This window comes from Sycon ciliatum, chromosome 1, assembly GCF_964019385.1.
Source record: "Sycon ciliatum chromosome 1, ocSycCili1.1, whole genome shotgun sequence".
Taxonomy (NCBI): Eukaryota; Metazoa; Porifera; class Calcarea; order Leucosolenida; family Sycettidae; genus Sycon; species Sycon ciliatum.
This window is the reverse complement of record NC_088643.1, coordinates 73809856-73835631: the sequence shown is the minus strand read 5'-3', so window position 1 is coordinate 73835631 and position 25776 is coordinate 73809856. Positions and strand designations below refer to the sequence as shown.

Sequence of the window (25776 nt, the reverse complement as noted above, 5' to 3'; positions counted from 1 at the left end):
ACGCGTCAAGGTCCTTCTAATATCTGGCAAGGCTAGTGCCATCAGAATTACCAACGCTACCAGCAAAGCCTCCAACCTAGGATCAGAGGTATGCAGCGCTCTTCTTGGCATGCACTCCCTCACTGGTTGTGATACCACCTCTGCATTCTCTGGCAAGGGGAAGAAGGCCGCATTTGATATCATTCGTAATACAGGAGCAACTGGCAGCAGGGCACGTGAAGCTGTGAAGGAAATTGGCAAGGCATTTCAGCTGAGTAAAGAAGCCCTCTTGGAGATTGAATGGTTTGTTTGCACACTCTATGGCCGCCCAGAGTGTGGAAGTATCAATGTGGCAAGGTACGAGTTGTTCTGCAAATCAAAGTCAGCTTCTAATCAGCTGCCCCCCTGCCAGGATGCTCTGATTCGTCACATCAGAAGAGCCAACTATCAGGCTGGTGTTTGGCGCCGGAGTTTGGAAGCCACACCAGATGTACCACCTTCATTTAGCAATAATGGGTGGTTGCTAGTGAATGGAAAGTTGGAGATCGACTGGCTTAGTTTGCCACCTGCACCACAATGTCTACTTGAATTCGTGAGCTGTGGCTGCAAGAAGGGTTGCAGCACCAGGTCTTGTTCCTGTATCCGGCAAAGCCTTCGGTGCACAGATGTTTGCCACTGCAATGATTGCACCAACGTCACAGTAACTGGGAGTGCTGATGCTGCTGCCCAATCGGATGCAGAAGAGTAAACAACATGCCAGGTAGGTGATATTCAGCTTCTATGCTTTTTAGTTTCTGGATTTACACTGCACGCAATGCAATACAGTGCATAGATATGTTGTGAGTCTTGTGACAAATGTATGACACATGGAATGTTGCACTTTAACAGGAATTCAGAGTAACTGTCTGACATAAAATGTCCCCTGCAATCAAACACAGCCGCGTCATGACGATGTTTTTTTGTTGTGGTTTCTATTGTGTGCAGTGCAGTGGCAGTACGAACATCATCATGTCCATCAGTGTGCTTGCTGCTGATCAGTCAAGCTAAACTAAAGGTTTTGTAATCCGTTGCAGCAGAAATAGAACGTACATGTACAATGTACCATATCTCCGGAGAGCTAATACTTAAAACTGTTTCAATCTTTCATACTGAAGTACTTCAGAATTAACATTAATAGGCATGTACCTTTCCGTTTGTGCTCTCTACGTACAATGCATGGGTAATTAGTGTTGAAACGATTACGTTTTTTCCTTAGTGGCTTAGCTGATACCATAACGATCGGCTTATCGGCTAAACGATTATTATTGTAACTACATCAGTACAATGTACATTCTGTGAATTTCAAAAATTTTATGAGTCCAACATCGCCAACGACGGAAAGCAGGTGCATAGATCCCATGATCCCGCAACAAGTCCGTCAGCTGTTCAGACTGACCAGACGAATACAGACAAGACAGAGGCAACGTACTGGTTGCAACCCAAGAGCTGATGGCGCCCTTCGCCTGTGACTTCGCTGACTCCGGCGATGAAGTCAGAGAAGCCGGCCAGGGGCGCAGATCGGTGGATTTCGAAAGAAGGAGCCGACTTGAGGCACGCCAACAAGTAACTAGTCGCTTTTCCTGTCTATGCTCAAAATAGGCCTAGACGCCAGGCCTAGCTTGCCGTCGAGCAAACTGATTCGGGAACCGTCGACAGAACGGAAAACACAAAACTGAAGACCACTTTACTGTCTTTAGCTCAAGACTACTCGCACGTGGAGGGAACTCCAGCCCCTGCAGCTAGTGTAGACACATACTGAGCCTGCCAGTCCTGCATGCTGTATGTAAGAAAAGTAGTCAGCTGGAAAGACTGCGACGGTGATCGTGTCGATCTTTCTCAGATCGCGCTTGTAATTTTACACATACATCGATATTGCAAGTGTACAGTCATGTACATATTCGTGTCGTACTCGCAACACTTTCGGTGCATGCACGCTTTGTGACCCCCCCCCCCCAAAAAAGGGGGAAATCCCGTACCGAGCTTAACTACCATTCTACTCGTTTAGCCGATAAAATCGAAATAACCGCTCGATCTATTTCTTATCGAGTAAGTAACGAGTAATCGATATAATCGTTTCAGCACTATGGGTAATGTTTCGAAAGAATTATAATGCAACTAAACTACAGATCTGAATCTACCGGTATACACACTGTGGTCCTCTAACGTTACGGTCATTGCTCCACACTTTGCACTTATAAGTTAAGAAGCAATACAGCAGTGCTTACGGAGTAACGTTACATTGATCAGTTATATGAGTGCAAATATACAAATCCTGTATCCAGCAACTTCTTTAAGGTGTAATGAGCATTGCACCGGATTAAACCAGATTCTCCTGGTTGTTGTTGATGATGTTTTCCAACCGTTGTCCAGAGAATTCGCTGCTGCTGGGCTTTTGTATATTGAATGCCTGTTTGTTCTATACATTATAGGGATGAAACGAGTATCTATTTCGACCAATCGATCACTCATTCATAATATTCGATCGAGTATCCGATTATTTCGAGTATTTTATCAAAATTCCAAAGCGCTAGATTTGTGAGTTCCCGACCAATTCGGAAGAAATTATCTGTGAACATAGAACAAAAGTCGCCAACGTCTTGTACAGAGTGTAAAGTAACGATTTTCATCAGTACTTTCATATCTCAGAACGTTAACTAACGTTACTTGCCGTGGTGATCGCATCGTCGAAGTCATAAATACTGACTCAAAGGCATGCATAACGCATGCATACCAGTGGACAAGCGGTACAACCAACGTTTTGGAAAAATAGAATGCCAATACTAAAAAAAAACGATCGAGTGCAGAATTTCGAATACTCGCTCGTTTGAAATTTTCGAACGAATACTCGAATATTCGATCTACCCAACAGTACCCAAGGCCAGCATGACTATTGCCAAGGGATCGCCTGGAGTGTTACCTTCACATGAAAGCAGACACTGGCGATCAACAAATAGCCGGGTTGGGCTGCACTACAATAATCGTTTCACCCCTAAATTACATTATCATTGCTGAAATGCATTTCGCGGCTGTCGCCACCATTTCATGTGCACTTACCTACCAGTGCATCGTCACTTCGAGTAATATTTAAAATGTGCGCGTACTTTATACAATGTAGTTCTGCGTAATTCTATTTTGGCTCATTTTGGCTCATATAGTTATCTTAATCCAGCTGTAATGACGCTTGACCTATACATTTCGTCGTCCAGTGCCGTTGCCTGTTGAAAAATGTAAGAAACACCTTCAAAATAGCAGGTTGCTATGTGAGTTGCTATGGAAACGGGGTATGTTATCATAATTGCTTATTTTGACTTCCCTGCAAGCTTCCCAAACTGACAGCAATCAAAAATGATCTTCTATTAGGTCTCTCCACATGATAAAAGAAAAAAATCGCGGAACACCCAAAGTGGGAACGAAAATCATGAATTCATGCACTTGGCTCACAGTCTATTACCACTGTTCTAGATGTTACCACTGTTCTAGATATTACCACTGTTCTAGATGTTACCACTGTTCTAGATGTTACCACTGTTCTAGATGTTACCGCTGTTCTAGATGTTACCACTGTTCTAGATGTTACCGCTGTTCTAGATGTTACCGCTGTTCTAGATGTTACCGCTGTTCTAGATGTTACCGCTGTTCTAGATGTTACCGCTGTTCTAGATGTTACCGCTGTTCTAGATGTTACCGCTGTTCTAGATGTTACCGCTGTTCTAGATGTTACCGCTGTTCTAGATGTTACCGCTGTTCTAGATGTTACCGCTGTTCTAGATGTTACCGCTGTTCTAGATGTTACCGCTGTTCTAGATGTTACCGCTGTTCTAGATGTTACCGCTGTTCTAGATGTTACCGCTGTTAGTTCTAGATGTTACCGCTGTTAGTTCTAGATGTTACCGCTGTTCTAGATGTTACCGCTGTTCTAGATGTTACCGCTGTTCTAGATGTTACCGCTGTTCTAGATGTTACCGCTGTTCTAGATGTTACCGCTGTTCTAGATGTTACCGCTGTTCTAGATGTTACCGCTGTTCTAGATGTTACCGCTGTTCTAGATGTTACCGCTGTTCTAGATGTTACCGCTGTTCTAGATGTTACCGCTGTTCTAGATGTTACCGCTGTTCTAGATGTTACCGCTGTTCTAGATGTTACCGCTGTTCTAGATGTTACCGCTGGTCTAGATGTTACCGCTGTTCTAGATGTTACCGCTGTTCTAGATGTTACCGCTGTTCTAGATGTTACCGCTGTTCTAGATGTTACCGCTGTTCTAGATGTTACCGCTGTTCTAGATGTTACCGCTGTTCTAGATGTTACCGCTGTTCTAGATGTTACCGCTGTTCTAGATGTTACCGCTGTTCTAGATGTTACCGCTGTTCTAGATGTTACCGCTGTTCTAGATGTTACCGCTGTTCTAGATGTTACCGCTGTTCTAGATGTTACCGCTGTTCTAGATGTTACCGCTGTTCTAGATGTTACCGCTGTTCTAGATGTTACCACTGTTCTAGATGTTACCACTGTTCTAGATGTTACCGCTGTTCTAGATGTTACCGCTGTTCTAGATGTTACCGCTGTTCTAGATGTTACCGCTGTTCTAGATGTTACCGCTGTTCTAGATGTTACCACTGTTCTAGATGTTACCGCTGTTCTAGATGTTACCACTGTTCTAGATGTTACCGCTGTTCTAGATGTTACCACTGTTCTAGATGTTACCACTGTTCTAGATGTTACCACTGTTCTAGATGTTACCACTGTTCTAGATGTTACCACTGTTCTAGATGTTACCACTGTTCTAGATGTTACCACTGTTCTAGATGTTACCGCTGTTCTAGATGTTACCACTGTTCTAGATGTTACCGCTGTTCTAGATGTTACCACTGTTCTAGATGTTACCGCTGTTCTAGATGTTACCACTGTTCTAGATGTTACCACTGTTCTAGATGTTACCACTGTTCTAGATGTTACCACTGTTCTAGATGTTACCGCTGTTCTAGATGTTACCACTGTTCTAGATGTTACCGCTGTTCTAGATGTTACCACTGTTCTAGATGTTACCACTGTTCTAGATGTTACCACTGTTCTAGATGTTACCACTGTTCTAGATGTTACCACTGTTCTAGATGTTACCACTGTTCTAGATGTTACCACTGTTCTAGATGTTACCACTGTTCTAGATGTTACCGCTGTTCTAGATGTTACCGCTGTTCTAGATGTTACCGCTGTTCTAGATGTTACCGCTGTTCTAGATGTTACCACTGTTCTAGATGTTACCGCTGTTCTAGATGTTACCACTGTTCTAGATGTTACCGCTGTTCTAGATGTTACCACTGTTCTAGATGTTACCACTGTTCTAGATGTTACCACTGTTCTAGATGTTACCACTGTTCTAGATGTTACCGCTGTTCTAGATGTTACCACTGTTCTAGATGTTACCACTGTTCTAGATGTTACCACTGTTCTAGATGTTACCGCTGTTCTAGATGTTACCACTGTTCTAGATGTTACCGCTGTTCTAGATGTTACCACTGTTCTAGATGTTACCGCTGTTCTAGATGTTACCACTGTTCTAGATGTTACCACTGTTCTAGATGTTACCACTGTTCTAGATGTTACCACTGTTCTAGATGTTACCGCTGTTCTAGATGTTACCACTGTTCTAGATGTTACCGCTGTTCTAGATGTTACCACTGTTCTAGATGTTACCACTGTTCTAGATGTTACCACTGTTCTAGATGTTACCGCTGTTCTAGATGTTACCACTGTTCTAGATGTTACCGCTGTTCTAGATGTTACCACTGTTCTAGATGTTACCACTGTTCTAGATGTTACCGCTGTTCTAGATGTTACCACTGTTCTAGATGTTACCACTGTTCTAGATGTTACCACTGTTCTAGATGTTACCACTGTTCTAGATGTTACCACTGTTCTAGATGTTACCGCTGTTCTAGATGTTACCACTGTTCTAGATGTTACCACTGTTCTAGATGTTACCACTGTTCTAGATGTTACCGCTGTTCTAGATGTTACCACTGTTCTAGATGTTACCGCTGTTCTAGATGTTACCACTGTTCTAGATGTCACCGCTGTTCTAGATGTTACCACTGTTCTAGATGTTACCACTGTTCTAGATGTTACCACTGTTCTAGATGTTACCACTGTTCTAGATGTTACCGCTGTTCTAGATGTTACCACTGTTCTAGATGTTACCGCTGTTCTAGATGTTACCACTGTTCTAGATGTTACCACTGTTCTAGATGTTACCACTGTTCTAGATATTACCACTGTTCTAGATGTTACCACTGTTCTAGATGTTACCACTGTTCTAGATGTTACCACTGTTCTAGATGTTACCGCTGTTCTAGATGTTACCGCTGTTCTAGATGTTACCGCTGTTCTAGATGTTACCGCTGTTCTAGATGTTACCACTGTTCTAGATGTTACCGCTGTTCTAGATGTTACCACTGTTCTAGATGTTACCGCTGTTCTAGATGTTACCACTGTTCTAGATGTTACCACTGTTCTAGATGTTACCACTGTTCTAGATGTTACCACTGTTCTAGATGTTACCGCTGTTCTAGATGTTACCACTGTTCTAGATGTTACCACTGTTCTAGATGTTACCACTGTTCTAGATGTTACCGCTGTTCTAGATGTTACCACTGTTCTAGATGTTACCGCTGTTCTAGATGTTACCACTGTTCTAGATGTTACCGCTGTTCTAGATGTTACCACTGTTCTAGATGTTACCACTGTTCTAGATGTTACCACTGTTCTAGATGTTACCACTGTTCTAGATGTTACCGCTGTTCTAGATGTTACCACTGTTCTAGATGTTACCGCTGTTCTAGATGTTACCACTGTTCTAGATGTTACCACTGTTCTAGATGTTACCACTGTTCTAGATGTTACCGCTGTTCTAGATGTTACCACTGTTCTAGATGTTACCGCTGTTCTAGATGTTACCACTGTTCTAGATGTTACCACTGTTCTAGATGTTACCGCTGTTCTAGATGTTACCACTGTTCTAGATGTTACCACTGTTCTAGATGTTACCACTGTTCTAGATGTTACCACTGTTCTAGATGTTACCACTGTTCTAGATGTTACCACTGTTCTAGATGTTACCACTGTTCTAGATGTTACCACTGTTCTAGATGTTACCACTGTTCTAGATGTTACCACTGTTCTAGATGTTACCACTGTTCTAGATGTTACCACTGTTCTAGATGTTACCACTGTTCTAGATGTTACCACTGTTCTAGATGTTACCGCTGTTCTAGATGTTACCACTGTTCTAGATGTTACCACTGTTCTAGATGTTACCACTGTTCTAGATGTTACCACTGTTCTAGATGTTACCACTGTTCTAGATGTTACCACTGTTCTAGATGTTACCACTGTTCTAGATGTTACCACTGTTCTAGATGTTACCACTGTTCTAGATGTTACCACTGTTCTAGATGTTACCGCTGTTCTAGATGTTACCACTGTTCTAGATGTTACCACTGTTCTAGATGTTACCACTGTTCTAGATGTTACCGCTGTTCTAGATGTTACCACTGTTCTAGATGTTACCGCTGTTCTAGATGTTACCACTGTTCTAGATGTTACCGCTGTTCTAGATGTTACCGCTGTTCTAGATGTTACCACTGTTCTAGATGTTACCACTGTTCTAGATGTTACCACTGTTCTAGATGTTACCGCTGTTCTAGATGTTACCGCTGTTCTAGATGTTACCACTGTTCTAGATGTTACCACTGTTCTAGATGTTACCGCTGTTCTAGATGTTACCGCTGTTCTAGATGTTACCGCTGTTCTAGATGTTACCACTGTTCTAGATGTTACCGCTGTTCTAGATGTTACCACTGTTCTAGATGTTACCACTGTTCTAGATGTTACCACTGTTCTAGATGTTACCACTGTTCTAGATGTTACCGCTGTTCTAGATGTTACCGCTGTTCTAGATGTTACCACTGTTCTAGATGTTACCGCTGTTCTAGATGTTACCACTGTTCTAGATGTTACCGCTGTTCTAGATGTTACCACTGTTCTAGATGTTACCACTGTTCTAGATGTTACCACTGTTCTAGATGTTACCACTGTTCTAGATGTTACCGCTGTTCTAGATGTTACCGCTGTTCTAGATGTTACCACTGTTCTAGATGCACCGGACACGTACACATAGAACTCGGAGCAATGCTGAGTTTCCGGTTTAAACTTACGTCTCTTTGGGCACATGGTCTGTGTAGAATCTGAGGTGGAGAGACGAAAAAGGCATGCACACACACACACACACACACACACACACACACACACGCACGCGCGCACACACACACACACACACACACGCACGCACGCACGCACACACACACACACACACATATGTACACATACACACAAACACACATCATAACTTAGCATGTGTATGTAGGTAACGCCAGTGTTACACGCCTCTTCTGCATCATGCTAAACACATACTGACACGTACTGACACGTACTGATATTATGTGCAAGACATGCCGGTGAAAAGATTCTTGTTCGACCCATAGTCGCTTCATGCACATACAAGACCAATTTGAAAACCGACTTTAGGAGCTGTCCTGTAGCATGTCAGCGAGTCTGAGGATGCAATATTCATTGATGCGTGCTCTTGTTCCATTGGGGAATATCATATACAAAACAATAGGATATGCCCAGAATCCCCCACTACCCAAATTGAAAACCATGCTGGTTGACATCTCTCTCTAGTACATGCGCGCTATGAACAGTTTCATTGATATGGTGTGCAGTGCATACGAATACTGTAAAGGTAAGTATACCCAAACAGGATGACTATTCGCAAACAGGATGACCACATTCACAAACAGGATGATTGCATTCACAGAAAGAATGACTGCATTGAGTGCATTCGGAAACAGGATAACTGCTTTCGCAAGCAGGATAACTGCATTCGCAAACATGATGACTGCATTCGAAACATGATGACTGCATTCACAAACAGAACGACTGCATTCACAGACAAGGATGACTGCATTACAACACAGGCAGCACCTGGATATGTTGAAGAATAGCTTCCCAACATATCGCCACTAGGATATACAGACAGGTGTCTAGCTCTGAGCTTACTTAATAAGCAGTAGTCAAATCTCATCTGGTCACCCATAACGCCCGCTAGATATGCATCGCTCAGGCCGCTTGGGTCTTGAGTTATAACTCCGCCGGGAGGCCAGATCACCGTGCCTCTCCACTTGCCCGCCACGGGGCTGGAGATCACTGAACCATTTGGCACGAGTGCCAGTAAGTCAGCAAGGCGCATGTCTGTCCACGTGGGACATGCCGCATTGTCATAGATGCAGATACCAGTCGACGGGACGTCGATGAATGCGATATGCGCGAACGTGGTGTTGGCACGAACGTAGCTGAAGTCGGACTGGCTCGTGGAGTTGAGGACACGTATGCCGACAAAGTGAGGCCCAACGACAACGGACCGGTTCCCAATAGTCATCTCACTATTCGGAACAGACTTCAGTAGGTCCGGGCTGGGTGCTAGGATTGAGCAAGACCGGAATAGGGTGCGAATGTCAGTCAATGCATACTGGCCAAAGTTGGTGCAACCTAACACACAGCAGATGACAAACGCACGCAACGCACGCATGTAAACCAGTTTTAAAACAAACACAAATAACCACTGTCAAAAACTGATCACGCACTTCCTCTCGTCATGGTTATCTGTTGCAGTTAAAAGTGTTAGTGTTTTTTCAGCGCATTCACAAGCCCAATTTGTGTATCCAAAAAGAGAGTACCGTATTTTCCGGGGTATAAGCCGCACCGGGGTATAAGCCGCACCCCCCTTTTTGAGGCAAAATATTGACTAAAAGTTGGTATTCGGAGTATAAGCCGCACCCACAAACCAAGATTTTTCACACTCATTGACAAATGGCCTTTCTACAAATTTATTATGGTTATGGAGCTAAATACCATGTTAGATCAGATTATGAAGTGTTAGTGCACCACAGGTTGCTGCAGAGATGTTGGTGTATTGCTGTGTTGACTACAGATCACTCTATGTCATCTGCACTATCTTCAGTCTCGCTGCCACTGATGTTGATCAAAGCTACCTCTGCAGCGATGCCGTCGCCGTCTTCATCGCTGCCGGAGTCTGAACCATTGTGGTCCTCAAAGATCATGTCATCTTCAGTGCCGTCCAGTGCATTTGAAATTGAGCACTTTTTGAATGATTTGGCGACCATTGTAGTTGGGATGGCCTTCCATGACTCATCCACCCATTTGCATACTTTGGAAATTGATGGTTTCTTCATACGGCCTGTTGGTGTAAACTCATGGTTTCCCCCAATGATCCAGTCCGTCCAGTGCTGCCTGATGTGGCACTTGAATGGCTTGTTGAGGCACACATCAAGTGGCTGAAGCTGGGATGTCAGACCACCAGGGATAACAGCAAGGTCGGTCCGTGTTTCACGAGTACGTCTTTTGAAGTTCTCTACTAGATGTGCACGAAACGAGTCAAAGACAAGGCAGCTTCGAACAGGGGTGCTCCCACGGCCACCTTGCCTTGCACACCAAACCTTATCCAGCCACATATGCATTCCAGCTTCATCCATCCAGCCTTTGGGATGAACGTGGACAATGACATCAGGCGGCACTGCATCCTTTGGCATAGTCTTTCGCTTGAAAATGACAAATCGCCGTAACTTTGTCCCATCGGCAAGGCATGCTAAAGCCACAGTAAAGTGCTCTCGTTCGTGCCCTGTCGTTTTGATGTGAATAGTCTTCGCTCCGATTTTGTCGATAGTGCGGGAAAAGTGCCGGGGTAGCAACACAGGCGCGAAGCTGAGTCGAATGACATGTCACATGATGTCAGCATGCATACTGATGTATGCTAAGCATTCATTCGCGCAAGCATATTCGGTGTATAAGCCGCAGGGGCGATTTTGGTCCGATTTTTAGCGAAAAAAAGTGCGGCTTATACCCCGGAAAATACGGTATTATTACTCTAAAATTGTGACATAAAACTAGTTCTAAGGACTCGCATTGTCGCCTTCTTTCAGGTAGCTGGCATGCAGACATCAAATGACTGGTTACAATAAGATCTAGCAGCCCAATGATCCAGCAACCCACTTCTTGGTCAAACGATGCCGTATCCCTTCTCAACCCACTTCTTGGTCAAACGATGCCGTATCCCTTCTCAACTTCACACGGGCTACTACTGTATAAGTACAAATTTTCGTTCACGAAATCTTTCGTTAAATCACTCCACCAGCCGGCGTGTTACGTACTAGATTTCGTTTTTGGTCGAGGTCTGCCACCCCAAACGTTCAGAAGAAAAACTTTAGTTATCTCGTGCCCCCTAACGAATATAGCGAAAGTTAATTCGAAACGAAAATCTGTACTTATACAGTACCAACATCAAACACAATGCTGTCTTCAAGTAGTACAGGCAATACAGTAGGGGTCTATGCTCACCGCTGAAGCACAGATCAAAGTCTCCATTTCCATAGCGATGGAACCCTAGTGAAGTATTCCTGGGTGAAAGTGATGTCCATTCGACAACGACTATGCCACGTGTGGAATTGTACGAGTGAAAGGTTCCCGTTGGGAGAGAGCGAGCAGTCAGCCCAGAATTGCAGATCTCCAGCCAGTCCGTCAACGGAGATTTGTATTTTGTTGGCATAACAACCGTTGACGGCCGGAGGGCCGCTTGCAGCTCCGCAGTTGTGAATGTGGCCAGCACATCCGAGCTAAAACCTGTAGCAGAGCACAACGCAGACTGGATGTACCAATGCTGAATGTACGGAAAGGTGTGTGTGTGTGTGTGTGTGTGTGTGTGTGTGTTGTGTGTGTGTGTGTGTGTGTGTGTGTGTGTGTGTGTACATGTGCATGCGTGTGACTGTGTGTGTGTGTGTGTGTGTGTGTGTGTGTGTGTGTGCGCGCGCGCGCGCGTGTGTGTGTGTGTGTGTGTGTGTGTATGTGTGCATAAGTCGAGAAAGGGAAGACATCCTACCTATAGCCACAACTTGGCAATGTCCAGGCACCTGGTCTAACTAGGGGTTCAAGCGGTGCCAGGACCCAGACTTTGTCAAAATTTCAAACCAAGACTCGTCCTACACTTTCCTAAATTGAAGCTAAAGATGAGGTCCGTTCGCCATTCTTGTAGTCGCTTCAAGGTGGCAAGTTAAGCCAGCATACCAACCCACCTTCTCGGATGATCTGCTTGAAGCTAGGACACACGAATCCGCATGGACATAAGCCAATGTTCCCTGAACAAAATGTTAATCCCAGGGCATGAACTTACTAGGAGTGTCTAGGTCATACTTGGAGCCGATTCCCATTCGGTGAACGGCCACAATACCATTATTCCAACGAACGCGCACCAGCTGAGCATTACTTGGCTGATCAACGAGATTGTAATCACTCAGACTCTCCAAACTGAGCACAGTACCAGTCAAGCCATTGGTGCTGGCACACCAGAACGATTCTGTCGTACGAAAGAACGTCTTCTGATTGACGATTTGTCTGGTGAACAACTGTTCGCGCTCACTGTCCGAAGCATAGGGCCAACATCCTGAAACAACACACAACACAATAACGGAAACGCTTCTGCCACTTTGAAGCACGAACATGGTGATGCAGGGTCCAGTAACCCCCCAGGTCTTACTGCACTAACAATTCGATTGAAACTCCTTGATCATATGTTGAGCATCTTGTAGCTCACTGACTGGTCATTTTCAGCACTCTGGCAAAGTATGCTCAAGCATGGCTTATATGCTGCTTTTCAGAAACATAATTATATTTTCAATGCTACCAGGTTTGGCCTCGTTTCCCCGTGCTGATGAGTCTGCAAAGGACAAAACATTTCTGCCGGCAGACTGAGTAGGTCGAGGATCTATACAATCATGTATATGCTTAAATCTCTGGACAGTTACTAGGTGATTTGACCTTGTTAGGTCCCATCCGCTGAGGTCTGAGTCACCGTCTGAACTGATCACAATGAAGTCCCGTGTACAGCAAGATGAGAACGTTGAATTCAAAGAAAAAAGATGACGAGAAGACGTAAGGAATATGTGCTTTTGGTCCTCACCAAGATAGCAACTACTACTAGCAGCAAGAGTATATTACCCCCCCCCCCCCCCGGCCCTCCCCAAGAGTGTGAAACTCTGCACATGGGGTCTCCGACGGCGAAAACTCACATCACGTGTCTCAAGTACGTTTTGTACTACGTACAACTAAGGATAGCGTACGCGCAATCCGAAAATCTGCTATGATTATGCTGGGGATCTGCATACGCGCAGTGAGTTTCTGCCAGGGAGTGCTTTTATTATTACTTCGCTGCTCGCTAAAACGGGCTGGAAACGTCAACTGCCACACTACACCACGTGATGTGGGTTTTCGCCGTCGGCATACCGCATAGAAAGGGTATCAGGAGTTTCACACTCTGGTATATTATACTCATTTGCTGGCAGGATAGAGTCAGACCTCACTGCAACATACACACAGGTGTGCAGGTGTGTGACCAGCACTACTCTCAACTCAGAGTACACACACTTCAGGTGTGCAGGTGTTTGACCAGCACTACTCTCAACTCAGAGTACACACACTTCCAACCGTATTGCTTGCATGCAGAAACTCACTGTCTGCGATCGGTACAACACCAGGAAGATCGACGAATGAGCTCTTTGCACACGCGGCCGCCAAGATGAGAATAGTCAACTGGAACACACAGAATGAGATGCACATGTTTATTAAGAGCAAACATGAATACTAGTACGCATGTGCACACACATACATACACACACACAATTGCGTACACACATACATACACACACGCGCGCGCACGGGTGTACACATATGTACACACACAAACACAATCATATACATACACGTAATACATACACTATGGCTGTGTTTACATGAGAATTTTCAACCCGGGTTGAAAGTCTGTATGGTAGAAAAAATGGTTGGGTGTTGACGACAGTAGACCCAGGTAAATTACTGGTATGTCACCAAAAGTCCTGTATGGTCAGGTGAATGCTTTCGCGCGAAATTTGCGTGTGCAGTGCTGTTCTAACCTAGTGCGAGGTACGCACAGAGGTATGGCCGTACGATTTCTCGATTTCAACCCTCCTCCCAAGGGGAGGGCTGAAATTTCAACCCGGGTCAAGCGCAATGCGTCATGTAAACGCGCCAGCCAATCTGTGTTCATGGCGGGTTGAAACTCGAACCGGGTTGAAACGCCTCATGTAAACACAGTAGGGGTGAAACGAGTATCTATTTCGACCAATCGATCACTCATTCATAATATTCGATCGAGTATCCGATTATTTCGAGTATTTTATCAAAATTCAAAAGCGCTAGATTTGTGAGTTCTCGACCAATTCGGAAGAATTTATCTGTGAACATAGAACAAAAGTCGCCAACGTCTTGTACAGAGTGTAAAGTAACGATTTTCACCAGTGCTTTCATTATCTCATAACAAACTAACGTTACTTGCCGTGGTGATCGCATCGTCCAAGTCATAAAATACTGACTCAAAGGCATGCATAACGCATGCATACCAGTCGATAAGGGGTGCAACAGAAGTTTTGGAAAAATAGAACGCCAATACTAAAAAAAACAAAACAAAAAAACAACAACAAAAACAAAACGATCGAGTGCAAAATTTCGAATACTCGCTCGTTTGAAATTTTCGAACGAATACTCGAATATTCGAACTAATCGTTTCACCCCTAAAACACAGCCTATGTATGCTATCAGACGATCACAGGGGTGGAGTACACTCCGCGAACGATGATACGAATGGTCAGACGGTTCAACGATATCCTCAAGGCAAAGCACCCACCTGCGGCTCTGGCAAGCGGCGGTACCATGATTCCAGGAGACATTCCCCCTTGACCTCATCTAGTCATGTGTTCCGACATCAACCGAGAAGCAATTCGCGAGGCAGCCCTGCATACCCAAAGCGCTTCAGGACCATCCAGTTGTTTAGCCTAGCGGATGCTGTCCCTTGGTGCAGACTATTTCCAGCCGACCTCTTGGTGCTTCCGATGACCTGTGCGATGCACTAGTCGCCTGCACTCGTTGGCATTGCCTCATCTTACATAGACCCTATGGTTTCGGAAGCCTTCTTGGACTACCGCCTCATCCCACTCGATAAACACCCCGGTGGGAGACTGATCGGCATTGGTGAGGTGGTTCGCCGCATCGTTGGTAGGGCTATTCTGAGATGTGTGTCGACATCTATAACTACATCACAACCGGCTGGGTGTCTGCCTAGTGCTGCAATGAGTGTAATGCAAGATCTGAGTCATGACTTTCCGAATTCGTACGGGAATCGTCAGTGAGTTGTTGTTGTCATGTGCTGACCTGTGAGGCCCACTGACAGGCATGGCCACTCAAGGCCAACTGGGAGGCATGGCCACTCAAGGCCCGGCAACTGGGAGGCCATGCCTTCTCCTCCCAGTGGTTCACTGTGCTTCTGGCGAATGCCGACCGCTACTAGTAGCTGCCGCCTCTGGAATGCCCTACACGAATGCATGAAGTCGATTGTATCTGTACGCGAGTTCAAACGCATGCTCCGTGTGTTTTACTACGGCGAAGTGTAATGGTTTCAGCAGCCTGCCGCCAACGAGGTGTGAGAGTAGCATGCTTCAATGATCTGGCACGTATTTCATTCAGAGCACTTTTTTCTCGTCTTACCCCTTGCTTCACTCATTGCGATTCCCTTTTTTTACTCTCTTCTTACCCTGAGTTGTCACCACTTTCATAATGTGGGGGCATAACTGCCCATTTGACATGCAATGTAAACAACAACAACAACAACAACAACAACAACAACAACAACAACAACAACAACAACAACAACAACAACAACAACAACAACAACAACAACAACAACAACAACAACAACAACAACAACAACAACAGTAGCAGCAGCAACAACCTGTCAGTCAGCCTTCATAACATGCAACATATTTGCCTCATACTAGCTGCAGCCGTAACCAACAGCTATAGTCTGTTTCAAAAAGATTTACAATCAGGTTTGGGTCTTAAAAAGTATGAAGATAAGGGAAATTTGGACAACAAAGTACATAGAATGGCTTGTTAGGACACGGCAAATTGTTCTGTGAAGGTTTCGGAAAAATTGGATCAGCCGTTGAGTTAGAATTTCGGCCAGGTTTCCGGCCTTTTCCCATGGTTTACAATTTGCCCAGGAAGCCAGTATCGATTTTTTATCAAAACCCACGATTTATCCTTTCCTTTTTGGCCTTGTGGTTATGAATGCTGTCTGCTGATCATGAAATTGTGAGTTCAAATCCCAACCTATCCTCAAGTCAAACTTTTTTTCTTCATTGTTTTGGTGGTCAAGCTGGTACGAGACAAAGAAGATGGCTGTACCAAACGACTTGTTGTTGGAGCTCGCGCTTCCTGCCGAACTGACTGACACTTGACTGGCCCACGCCATGTGAACACACCCACAACATGTAACACTGCAATGGTGTGAGTGAATATGGAAGACATCGCGCTGTAGCTTTTTGAGATTTATTCTAGTATTTCAAGATCGCCAATTTATTTGAATTTAGCAGTCAACGCCGTCTTCTATCAGCGTTCACAAGCGTCTGCTTTTCTCAATGTCGTCGAAGTCACACGGATAGCTTTGCCAAGTCATGGCCTTGGGAATGAGTCCGTGTCGATGTCGTTTTCGTCACAAGGTGAGTAAATTGCATCGCAGCTCAAAGAAACTATTTTGGTCACAAAACGAATTGGGACCCATGCCGCTCGTCAACATTTACAACACTTTCGTTTCGACATGTCCTCTCTGACTCCATTATCGATACGAGGAAGAACTCGTTTGTTGTAAACCAGACGACAGACGTACATGACTGTATCAACGTGAGTGAGTTGTCATTTTTCCTGCTTTCGCGCGGAATATTTCTTCGAGTTCACAGTGAGTTTTTCCAGGCAGCGCTCGAGTGCTCATACGGTAAGACGCCAAACTCCGCGGGCGATCGCCAGGATTACAAATCTTTTTGAAACGGACTGTAGTGCAGCCCAACCCGGCTATTTGTTGATCGCCAGTGTCTGCTTTCATGTGAAGGTAACACTCCAGGCGATCCCTTGGCATATAGTCATGCTGGCCTTGGGTACTGTTGGGTACTGTTCCTCTATGCCAGGAGTTCTACAGGAGCAAAACAACACACAGTCTTGGTATGTGGATGACTCTACGGCTGCCGCTACCATTCGGGAGCTACGCCATTGGTGATCACTACTGGAGCAGCAAGGCCCTTTTAAATGGCTACTTTCTCAATTCAGCTAAGTCTATCCGGCTTGTCAAGACTGAATTTCTCCAAGTTGCAGAAACGCTGTCTGCCATACTGATCCTTGAAGGGTGGTGGCGTTCCTACAGATGCCGAAAACTTGCCTTCTAGCTGTGTCTAACGCGACCATGAACATTTTTGCGTGGGGAGAATGTTGCGAAACCACAAGCTCTCGAGAGTGAAAGGCCTTCTCGCTTGTGACATTGTGTTCGTTTCAATGCAGTTGTATCCCGACTCCGCCGTACCACTGATGATTACGACGTAGCATACGCTACATGCGCTATGTGTGGTTTGCTGTGTGCGCTGTAGTTGTATGTTGTATGTGTATGCTTTTCTCATATACGCTGTCATTTTCACGCTATAACTACCTGGTGGTTTTAGTGTTAGTTATTCATTCATTATTGTTAGTCGATCGAAGTCAATATACTGTTGAGAATAAATAGTTGTCCTCGTGCCGTGTGGTCGTTCGTTCCTGACACTTTAGAGAACCTGAGGGTTCACAACATTTGGCGACCACGCCAGGATACGAAGCGAGCATGGCATAGGAACTATGGATCATTGAAGCCCGCTTTATCGCCAATGGAATTCTGTTAGGATTGGAAGGCGATGAGTTGAGGGACTATGTGAAGAAGAGGCTCCGACAGTGCGAGGAGTTTGAAGAGCGCAGTGCTAGACGGCAAGAGGGTGCGCTCCGCAGAGAGTTTAACGAAAAGCTCAAGAAGATGAACGAGCGCATCGCCAGCAGTACATATGAGGAAGCAAAGCTAGATTTGCTTGCCTCGCTCGGAAGGACGCCGGACAAGGCGTGGAACACTTTGCTTACGGACAAGCAGCGGTCAGAAGAGTATTTGAAGCCAGTGGGAGGATCAAATCCAAGGCCCACTGCGTCGGTGCAGTGCATGGCGACATCGGTCGGAGACGCTCAGAAGCAGCTGGAGTCTCGGCCGAAGGACGTAGAAGAGCAAGACGTAGAAGAGCAAGACGTAGAGGCGCAAGACGTAGAGGCGCAAGACGTAGAGGCGCAAGACGTAGAAGCGCAAGACGTAGAGGCGCAAGACGTAGAAGCGCAAGACGTAGAAGATAAGGAAATGAGAAGGGCGATACTGGTTAGCACGGAAGAGGTCAACGGCGAGACTGTGTGGAACACAGAGATCGGATGTGTGTCCTCGGGTTCCGCGCCCGCCCCGGGTCGAAGCAGTGTACCGGTGACCGTGTCGTGTGTGACAGCCCACATCGGCGAGCTTGGTGAAATTATCGGTTGTGTGTTGTCTGGTCCAGCGTCCGCCCCATGTCGAAGTGGATCGGTGACAGTGTCGTGTGCGACAGCCCGCAGCGGCAAGCTTAGCAAAATCGAGTTGGCCGAAGTGGTGAGCAGTAGTGATATTCCACCTTGGCCACCGCCACCGCAGGGGATGACTCGTTCTGGGCGTGTAGTCAGAGCCCCGGTCGTTTTTGACTTGTGAGTTGTTGTACGGCGGTGAGAAGCCCTTTGGTGGGGAGAATGTTGCGAAACCACAAGCTCTCGAGTGTGAAAGGCCTTTTCGCTTGTGACATTGTGTTCGTTCCAATGCAGTTGTATCCCGACTCCGCCGTACCGCTGATGTTAACGACGTGGCATACGCTACATGCGCTATGTGCGGTTTTGCTGTGTGCGCTGTTGTTGTATGTGGTATGTGTATACTTTTCTCATATACGCTGTCATTTTCACGCTATAACTACCTGGTGGTTTTAGTGTTAGTTATTCATTATTCCTGAATTGAGTAACTGAGTTTTATGTTTCGTTACATTGTCGACAGATCTCCTGTGTACCGGTTTTGTGGCACAATGATTATAGCCATTTGTCGTCTCCATTCTTGTGCAATCATGCATATGTAGGTTGGTTCTCTTCATGTCCATGTTATTGTGACCTATTTCATAGATGTTGGTTGCCTTGTTGTTTTCTTTCCCCTCTCCTCTCACCCAAGCCATTCTGCATAAGCGAAGCTGTGGACGCAGCATACTGCTGCTACACTTCAATGCGGAAATGCGTATAATAATAATAATATTCATTATTCATTATTGTTAGGCGATCGAAGTCACTGTGGAGAATAAATAGTTGTCCTCGTGCCGTGTGGTCGTTCGTTCCTGACACTTTAGAGAACCAGAGGGTTCACAACAGCTAGTGACTGTCCTTGTCCGTGCCTTCTCTTCGCTTCCTTACACCTCTATACTTCTTCAACAAGGGGCCGTCCGGGGTTACCGTTTGTTTTACAAAGCGAAAAGTTTTAGTATTTTTCAGCCCCCACCCACCCACCCACCTTTTCTGCAGGTAAAACGAATTCCAATAAAACATTGATGTCAATTTTCGACACCCAGAAGTAATTGGGCATTCTCCATCTGCATTCAATAATTATTTTCAAAACGAAACTCCATCAAACCCACCCACCCACCCCCAAACGAAAACTTTTCGTTTTGAAAATATTATTGGTAACCTTGGACTAAGGTGGACTGGCATTTGCTGAGTTTGAAAGTAACTTCATCATTTCCAAGGCTCATGTGTGTTATGGGTCGTTATACGTCATAATAACTATGGGGCTAGCATAATTATGTAGACACACTACATGTGCCTGTTTGTGCTGCGACTTAAAATAAAATCCAGCAACAACAACAGCGGCATGCTACAGGAATCCTGGATCATGGGGTGTTCTATAAATTTGAGGACATCTCCAGGACTGTAGCAAAGACGTGGCGGCGCACAGCAGCAGCAGCAGCAACATGCTCTGCAGATCACAGCCATGGGCCGCATAGATCTATCGGCGAAGAACGGTCAGTCGAGTCATTATGACAAGTGAACCTCCCCGTCCCCTATGTGCCTCCCAACGAATCCACGCTGCGCTACTTTTCACTACTTTTATTTTAGCTCATACAAAGATATTATTATTTATCACTCTCTTATTATTGACCCCCACAGAAACTTGTGATCTCTAAGCGGTCAAATATCAGCATAAGTATATTGACCGCTTATTATTGACCACTTAGCCCGAGGACTTAGAACTTTTTCCTCAACTTAGAAAAAAATCAGAACTGAAAGAAGAAAAATCTGAAGCCAAATGCTTGGATTCGAACCCAAACTGTCAGATTCTCAGTCAAAGACTTGGGGAACATACTACAAGAGACAACTGAAAACTTTGGTTTACACAGAAGTAATGTCCAATGTAAACGGCATATGTACATACTATTATACTATTACAATAGTATTCCTTTCTTCCTATAGCAAAGCAAAAACAGTTTTAGGTATGCTATGTCGTGATAAATCTATTATTGCCCTCATAATCGGTCAATATATGAAATATAGACCTCGTAAAAGACCTCGGGGGACCTCGGTCTTTTACTCGTTCTATATTTCATATATTGACCTCTTTAATCGTGCAATAATAGATACTTAAAAAGGGGGAAAAAATGTTCATGGTCGCGTTAGACACAGCTAGAAGGCAAGTTTTCGGCATCTGTAGGAACACCACCACCCTTCAAGGATCAGTATGGCCTAAAATCAATTTTTCACCAATAATTATTGTAGTCTTGCTTGAACTTTTGAAGGTGTTTCAGTTCGTGTATTTTTCGATTTTTGATCTTGGTCATTATCTAAGGGCGCGTTCGAATTGTCACTCTTTGACTTTTCGAGGAGTTTCGTTTTTCTGAAGAGGTGGCCTTATTGGCCTCTTCAGAAATTCAAAGCTCCTCGAAACTCCACAACCTCATCCGATGGGAGTGGTGGATTAGTTTCGAAGGGTTTGGAATAGCTACGTCACGTCGCACGTGGAGATGGTCGATCTGATCGGACGTCATCATCGCCATGACAATTCCACTGAAAACTTGACTCTAAAAATGATAGAAACCGTTCTAATGGGACACCTCAACTAATCTCTTTATAAAATTTGTTTGAACGATGAAGACAATTCGAACGCGCCCTAAAGACGGGAGGGTTTCTGGATCAAGCTGTCATAGTGAGTGCATTCGACTATGCATTTGAATCGATTCATGAATTCACATCACCCCATGTGAATGGAGTCATGAATCGATTCAAGTGCATAATCGAACGCAGCCACTGGGTGAATGAGGTCCACCTAGGGATAAAAGCCTGGAGGAGCCAACTAATAATTACTTTGAGCGAAATCGTGCGTGCACTTGACTGCACCGGATTACTCGCAGGTAGGCGCTACAGCCAGCACAGTAAAAGGTGCACGCGCACGCAGCACTAGGGGATCGCGTTCGCCATAAGGGTCAAGTAAAACGCTGTATGGCAGGTTCCTCGGACCAAGGCCATTCGATTCAGCGTACTGAATACTACATATCCTGAGAGTTTTACCTTCGTCCGTCCTTCTAATAAAGAACGAAGTGATGCTTTCAGTGAAATTTTTTACACAAATCCCTATTTTTAGTAGGGCGCACGCATCCAATGTTGGAAGCAGGGAGTAGTAAAATACTACTCCCTGGTTGGAAGTGTGCAAGTTTGATTGGGAATCCGAATAGGACGAAGGGAGCATTTCGGGTGAACTCCATTTTGACTCAGTGCTCAGAACCCTACAAGCAGCGAAATTTTAGGCCACGCTTCGCCTTTCGGAGAAGACGAAAAAGAAAAGAAAGGAACGCTCAACATCGACTTACCGCTTGAAGACATAGAGCGGAACCGTAGTCCCCACTCGGGTGTTGTTTCGGACGACCTCGATGCATTCCTAGATCATCCAGCTGAGACAAACTTTCGATTAGGGCTTATAAGTAATAGTTATAGGAGATTCTTCAAAACCTTGACACAGTGACAGTGACTCAAAACCAAACGTGCTTGGCGGTTGAAACTACTGAAACTGGAGATCTACAGGAAGAAAGAGTTCATCCTGGAGAGCCACAAGCCTGAGCTGTGGGGCCGGGGAATCCTTAAATTAAAATTACAAAATTACAATAATTACATTATGTTGTAGCATCAAGAGTACATAAGGTTATGTACTCTTGGTAGCATCTTGGTAGCATGCTAGCAGCAGTCTGCTTGGCCACGTGGCTACGCATGGTATCAAAATAATAACCCATACATGAACCCATTTTGGTCATGTACGCTTGGTCTATCCGAGGTGCCGCATGGCCCATGCGGCATGCCCATGCATGGTACGGTAGGGACTAGGGTAGGGGGTATAGGGGCCGTTTTCAGCATAATTATGGTAGATCTACCATGGTACGACTATTTATAGCTGTGTTTAGCGCTGCTGCCACGTGCTACGTGTAGGCTTTTGACTTTTGTAGCATTTTTCTTTTCTTGAATCTTGTTCTTTCCGCACACACCACGCAGACACCCTTCAATCCGTTGCAAAGTACGGAAACTCGACGTCCACTGCACATGCATGGTGATTTTAGAGAGGTTCTGCACAACGAAAATTCGAACGAAGTTTCGCGACAGGCCTTGCGAAAATGTGTACGAATTTTCGCACGAACTTTGTGTTCTGCACATTTTCGTAGTTTGCACGCGCCAAGTGCACGTACGACATGACCCAATCTCACGAAACTTCCTACGAAAGTAAGTTAGTTTAGAAAAGCGATCCTGTCAGCTTTTCTATTATTGTGTTCACATGGCAAGAAAAACGACACCGCTATGCTACGTAAGTTTCTACGTAAGGTGCTCGGTATTTCACTTAGGCTACGTAAGTCTCTACGTAAGGTGCTCGGTATGGATCTACCAACGGTTGGTAGCCGCGTGCTGTGCACGTGCACGGCAGACATTGTGTTGCAGTGCAGTCCGTGTTCGGATGTGCATGCGCGAGGAACTTCCTCCTTTGGAACTGCTTCTTGTATGAGCTGTTTCGGATATTTCGTCTCCTGGCCTGGCTTATTTCGTTTCGGCGCTGCTGAGACCTCCTTTCGCGGAATATTATATAACTCAATGACAGGTGAGTTGACCAGTTCCCTTTGATTCTTTTGCTTGTGTTGACTCTTTCATTTACGAAAAGTGTGCTCATTTTGGGCGGAATGCAATAAATAATGGAATGGTTTATACTCGCTTAGCTTTCTTGGTTCCGATCGTTGGAACGCGCTTCCTGCTGATATTCGCACAATCTCCTTGCTCAGAAACTTCCGTTCATCTATTCAACAATTCATAGGGTACCCTGTAAAAAGGCCCAAGGCCTGTGGGACTGCCCTATTCAAAATTTAATAATAATAATAATAATAATAAAAGCTGGCAGGATCTCTTTTCTAAATTTAGCTTTTCCGCTGCCGAGGCCTCCTTTTACGGAATACTCGATGACAGGTGATCTCTGAGTTGACCGGTTTCCTTCGATTCATTTGCTTATGCCCACCCTTTCATTTACGGAAACGTGTGCTGATTTTATTCGGATTTAGATCCATTTTTACCTCTTTGCCCTTGTCTACAGTGTGCGAAGAACGCGAGTTCACCTTCTTGACGGTAAGGCTTATGTTAGATGTGTTGTCGAAATACTCATATTCATTGTACATTGGTACGTTACAAGTAAGGCACTGGTCAGTGGCATACTATCGTTGGCAGTTCCCAATCTGGAGGGAAAGGTTCAAGGACCCATTGACCAATTTTGCAAAATAAATTCGCATATCAGGGAAAATCTCCATTGTGGAGAGGTTCAGTAAACTTGTTTGCTTCATACGAAACAAGTCAAAGGGTGCAGTCTCGTCTCGTGAAGATGTCGTACTTGTATGATTAGATTTGCTTACCCGAGTCTGGGCTGTTTGATTTATTATTTGTGAGTTCCGCCGAGATTGCACTGCCCCAAATGAAGTTTCGTGCCGCCAAGGCAAGAATTACGATCTGCAATCTGTTTGTAGTACCTGCAAGAATGTGCTGTACATGTATCGTACTTTCTCTCTTGCTGTTTCAGTTGCCGTCATGTTGCTAAAGAAACGTTCAGTAGAGAGGTTCTGCAAAACGAAAATTCGAACGAAGTTTCGCGACAGTCCTTGCGAAAGTGTGTACGAATTTTTGCACGAACTTTGCGTTCTGCACGTTTTCGTAGTTTGCGCGGGCCAAGTGCACGTACGCCATGACCCGATCTCACGAAAGTGTGTACGACTGTTCATTTCGCGTTCCCTGCAAGTTTCGCGTCCAAAGTTGCGAAAGTTCGTGCGAAGTTTCGCACTTCAGGACGTGGAAGGACTGTTTGTACGCATTTTCGTTTTGCAGAACCTCTCTAGTGACTCATTTGTTTCATACGAGACGAGTCAATGAGTTGGTGTGGCTTAGAATCTTTCGCTGTAGAAGAAATCTATTCGTATGTCTATTGGAGAAATAATTGTATTCACTGGTTATAAAATAGGTTAAGACAAACTCACAGAATAAATACCATCGGTCCCTTGGTGTTCGTCCTTAAGAGGTTCGACTGGATATCATTCATACTCACCAAAAAATGTGTACGATTCTATTATTATGGAGTGCCTTGTTTATCTCTCAGTACCTCCAACCATAGCCTTGCCCCTTTTATCCTCAGTTTCAGTGTAGTTGTTGGAACGAGGTGTCGGACTCAGCAATGTATTTGTTTACATTTTAATACATATTTATTGTTCCTCCTTTGCTGTGTTGTTTTAGAAAATCGTGGACTAACAGTTTGAAGTCATTGAACTACTTCCAAAAGTTGTATCGACATCAACAGGGTTACGATTTCAGTGCAATATGATGCAGGATGACCTTATCACGATAACCCATGATTATAAACCATTATAAACACAGAATCAACAAAAACATCTGCAACACGCACCTGGTTACATTTCTCAAATAAATCTGTTCAAGGGTGGGGAAATCTGAAATATCTGAAAGGCAAGACAATTTTATGACAGTCATGAAATTCTGCTACTGCAACATGCACAGAATGACCTCCGTCTAAAAAAAGTATCACCACGGTCCACCACTACTCACATGTATCCCCGCAGAAGAACATGCTAGTCCCATTTTCTGCAAGAAAAGGCTTGCACATCAATGCGCATAATACGGTATTGATATGATGTGAAGGCCATCATTTACATATTGATATAGGGCATTCCATTGATTGGTGACAGAAAAAACAAAAGAAATTATAGCAATAAAAACTGCTTTATGGCAGTTTTCTAAAAAACGTTATTGTGTTCTAGTCCATGGACCCCGTCTAAAAAGTAAGAAATTAACGAAATGTGATAGCTGAAAATTAAAATTTCACACAAAACCTCACAATAATCACACACAGAATGAAAAGCTACATGTACATGTACATGTAGAAGACCTTTTCCCCTCGTGATCCTCTTTCCTATGCATGCATGTTGCCAATTGTTGGTGCAGTACAAGTAAGTTTAGTGTTGAAAGCAGCATTTCAAGTGTTGTGATTATTGTGAGGTTTTGTGTGAAATTTTAATTTTCAGCTATCACATTTCGTTAATTTCTTACTTTTTAGACGGGGTCCATGGACTAGAACACAATAAC

At 44.6% G+C, this 25776-nt stretch overlaps 1 protein-coding gene across 1 annotated transcript in view; it reads right to left on the bottom strand.

Annotated features, from left to right (window-relative positions):
• Positions 1-22239, bottom strand: part of LOC135807099 (uncharacterized) — a 37278-nt gene extending 15039 nt beyond the window's left edge. Inside the window, exons 1-6 of the mRNA XM_065321160.1 lie at positions 21981-22239; positions 13653-13731; positions 12317-12586; positions 11488-11769; positions 9133-9621; positions 8229-8258 (exon numbers count right to left, since the gene is read on the bottom strand). Of these exons, the coding sequence (XP_065177232.1) occupies positions 8229-8258; positions 9133-9621; positions 11488-11769; positions 12317-12586; positions 13653-13731; positions 21981-22046 (1216 nt within the window). The 5' untranslated portion in view covers positions 22047-22239. The remainder of the gene's footprint in view (positions 1-8228; positions 8259-9132; positions 9622-11487; positions 11770-12316; positions 12587-13652; positions 13732-21980) is intronic.
• Positions 22240-25776: the final 3537 nt, after the last annotated feature.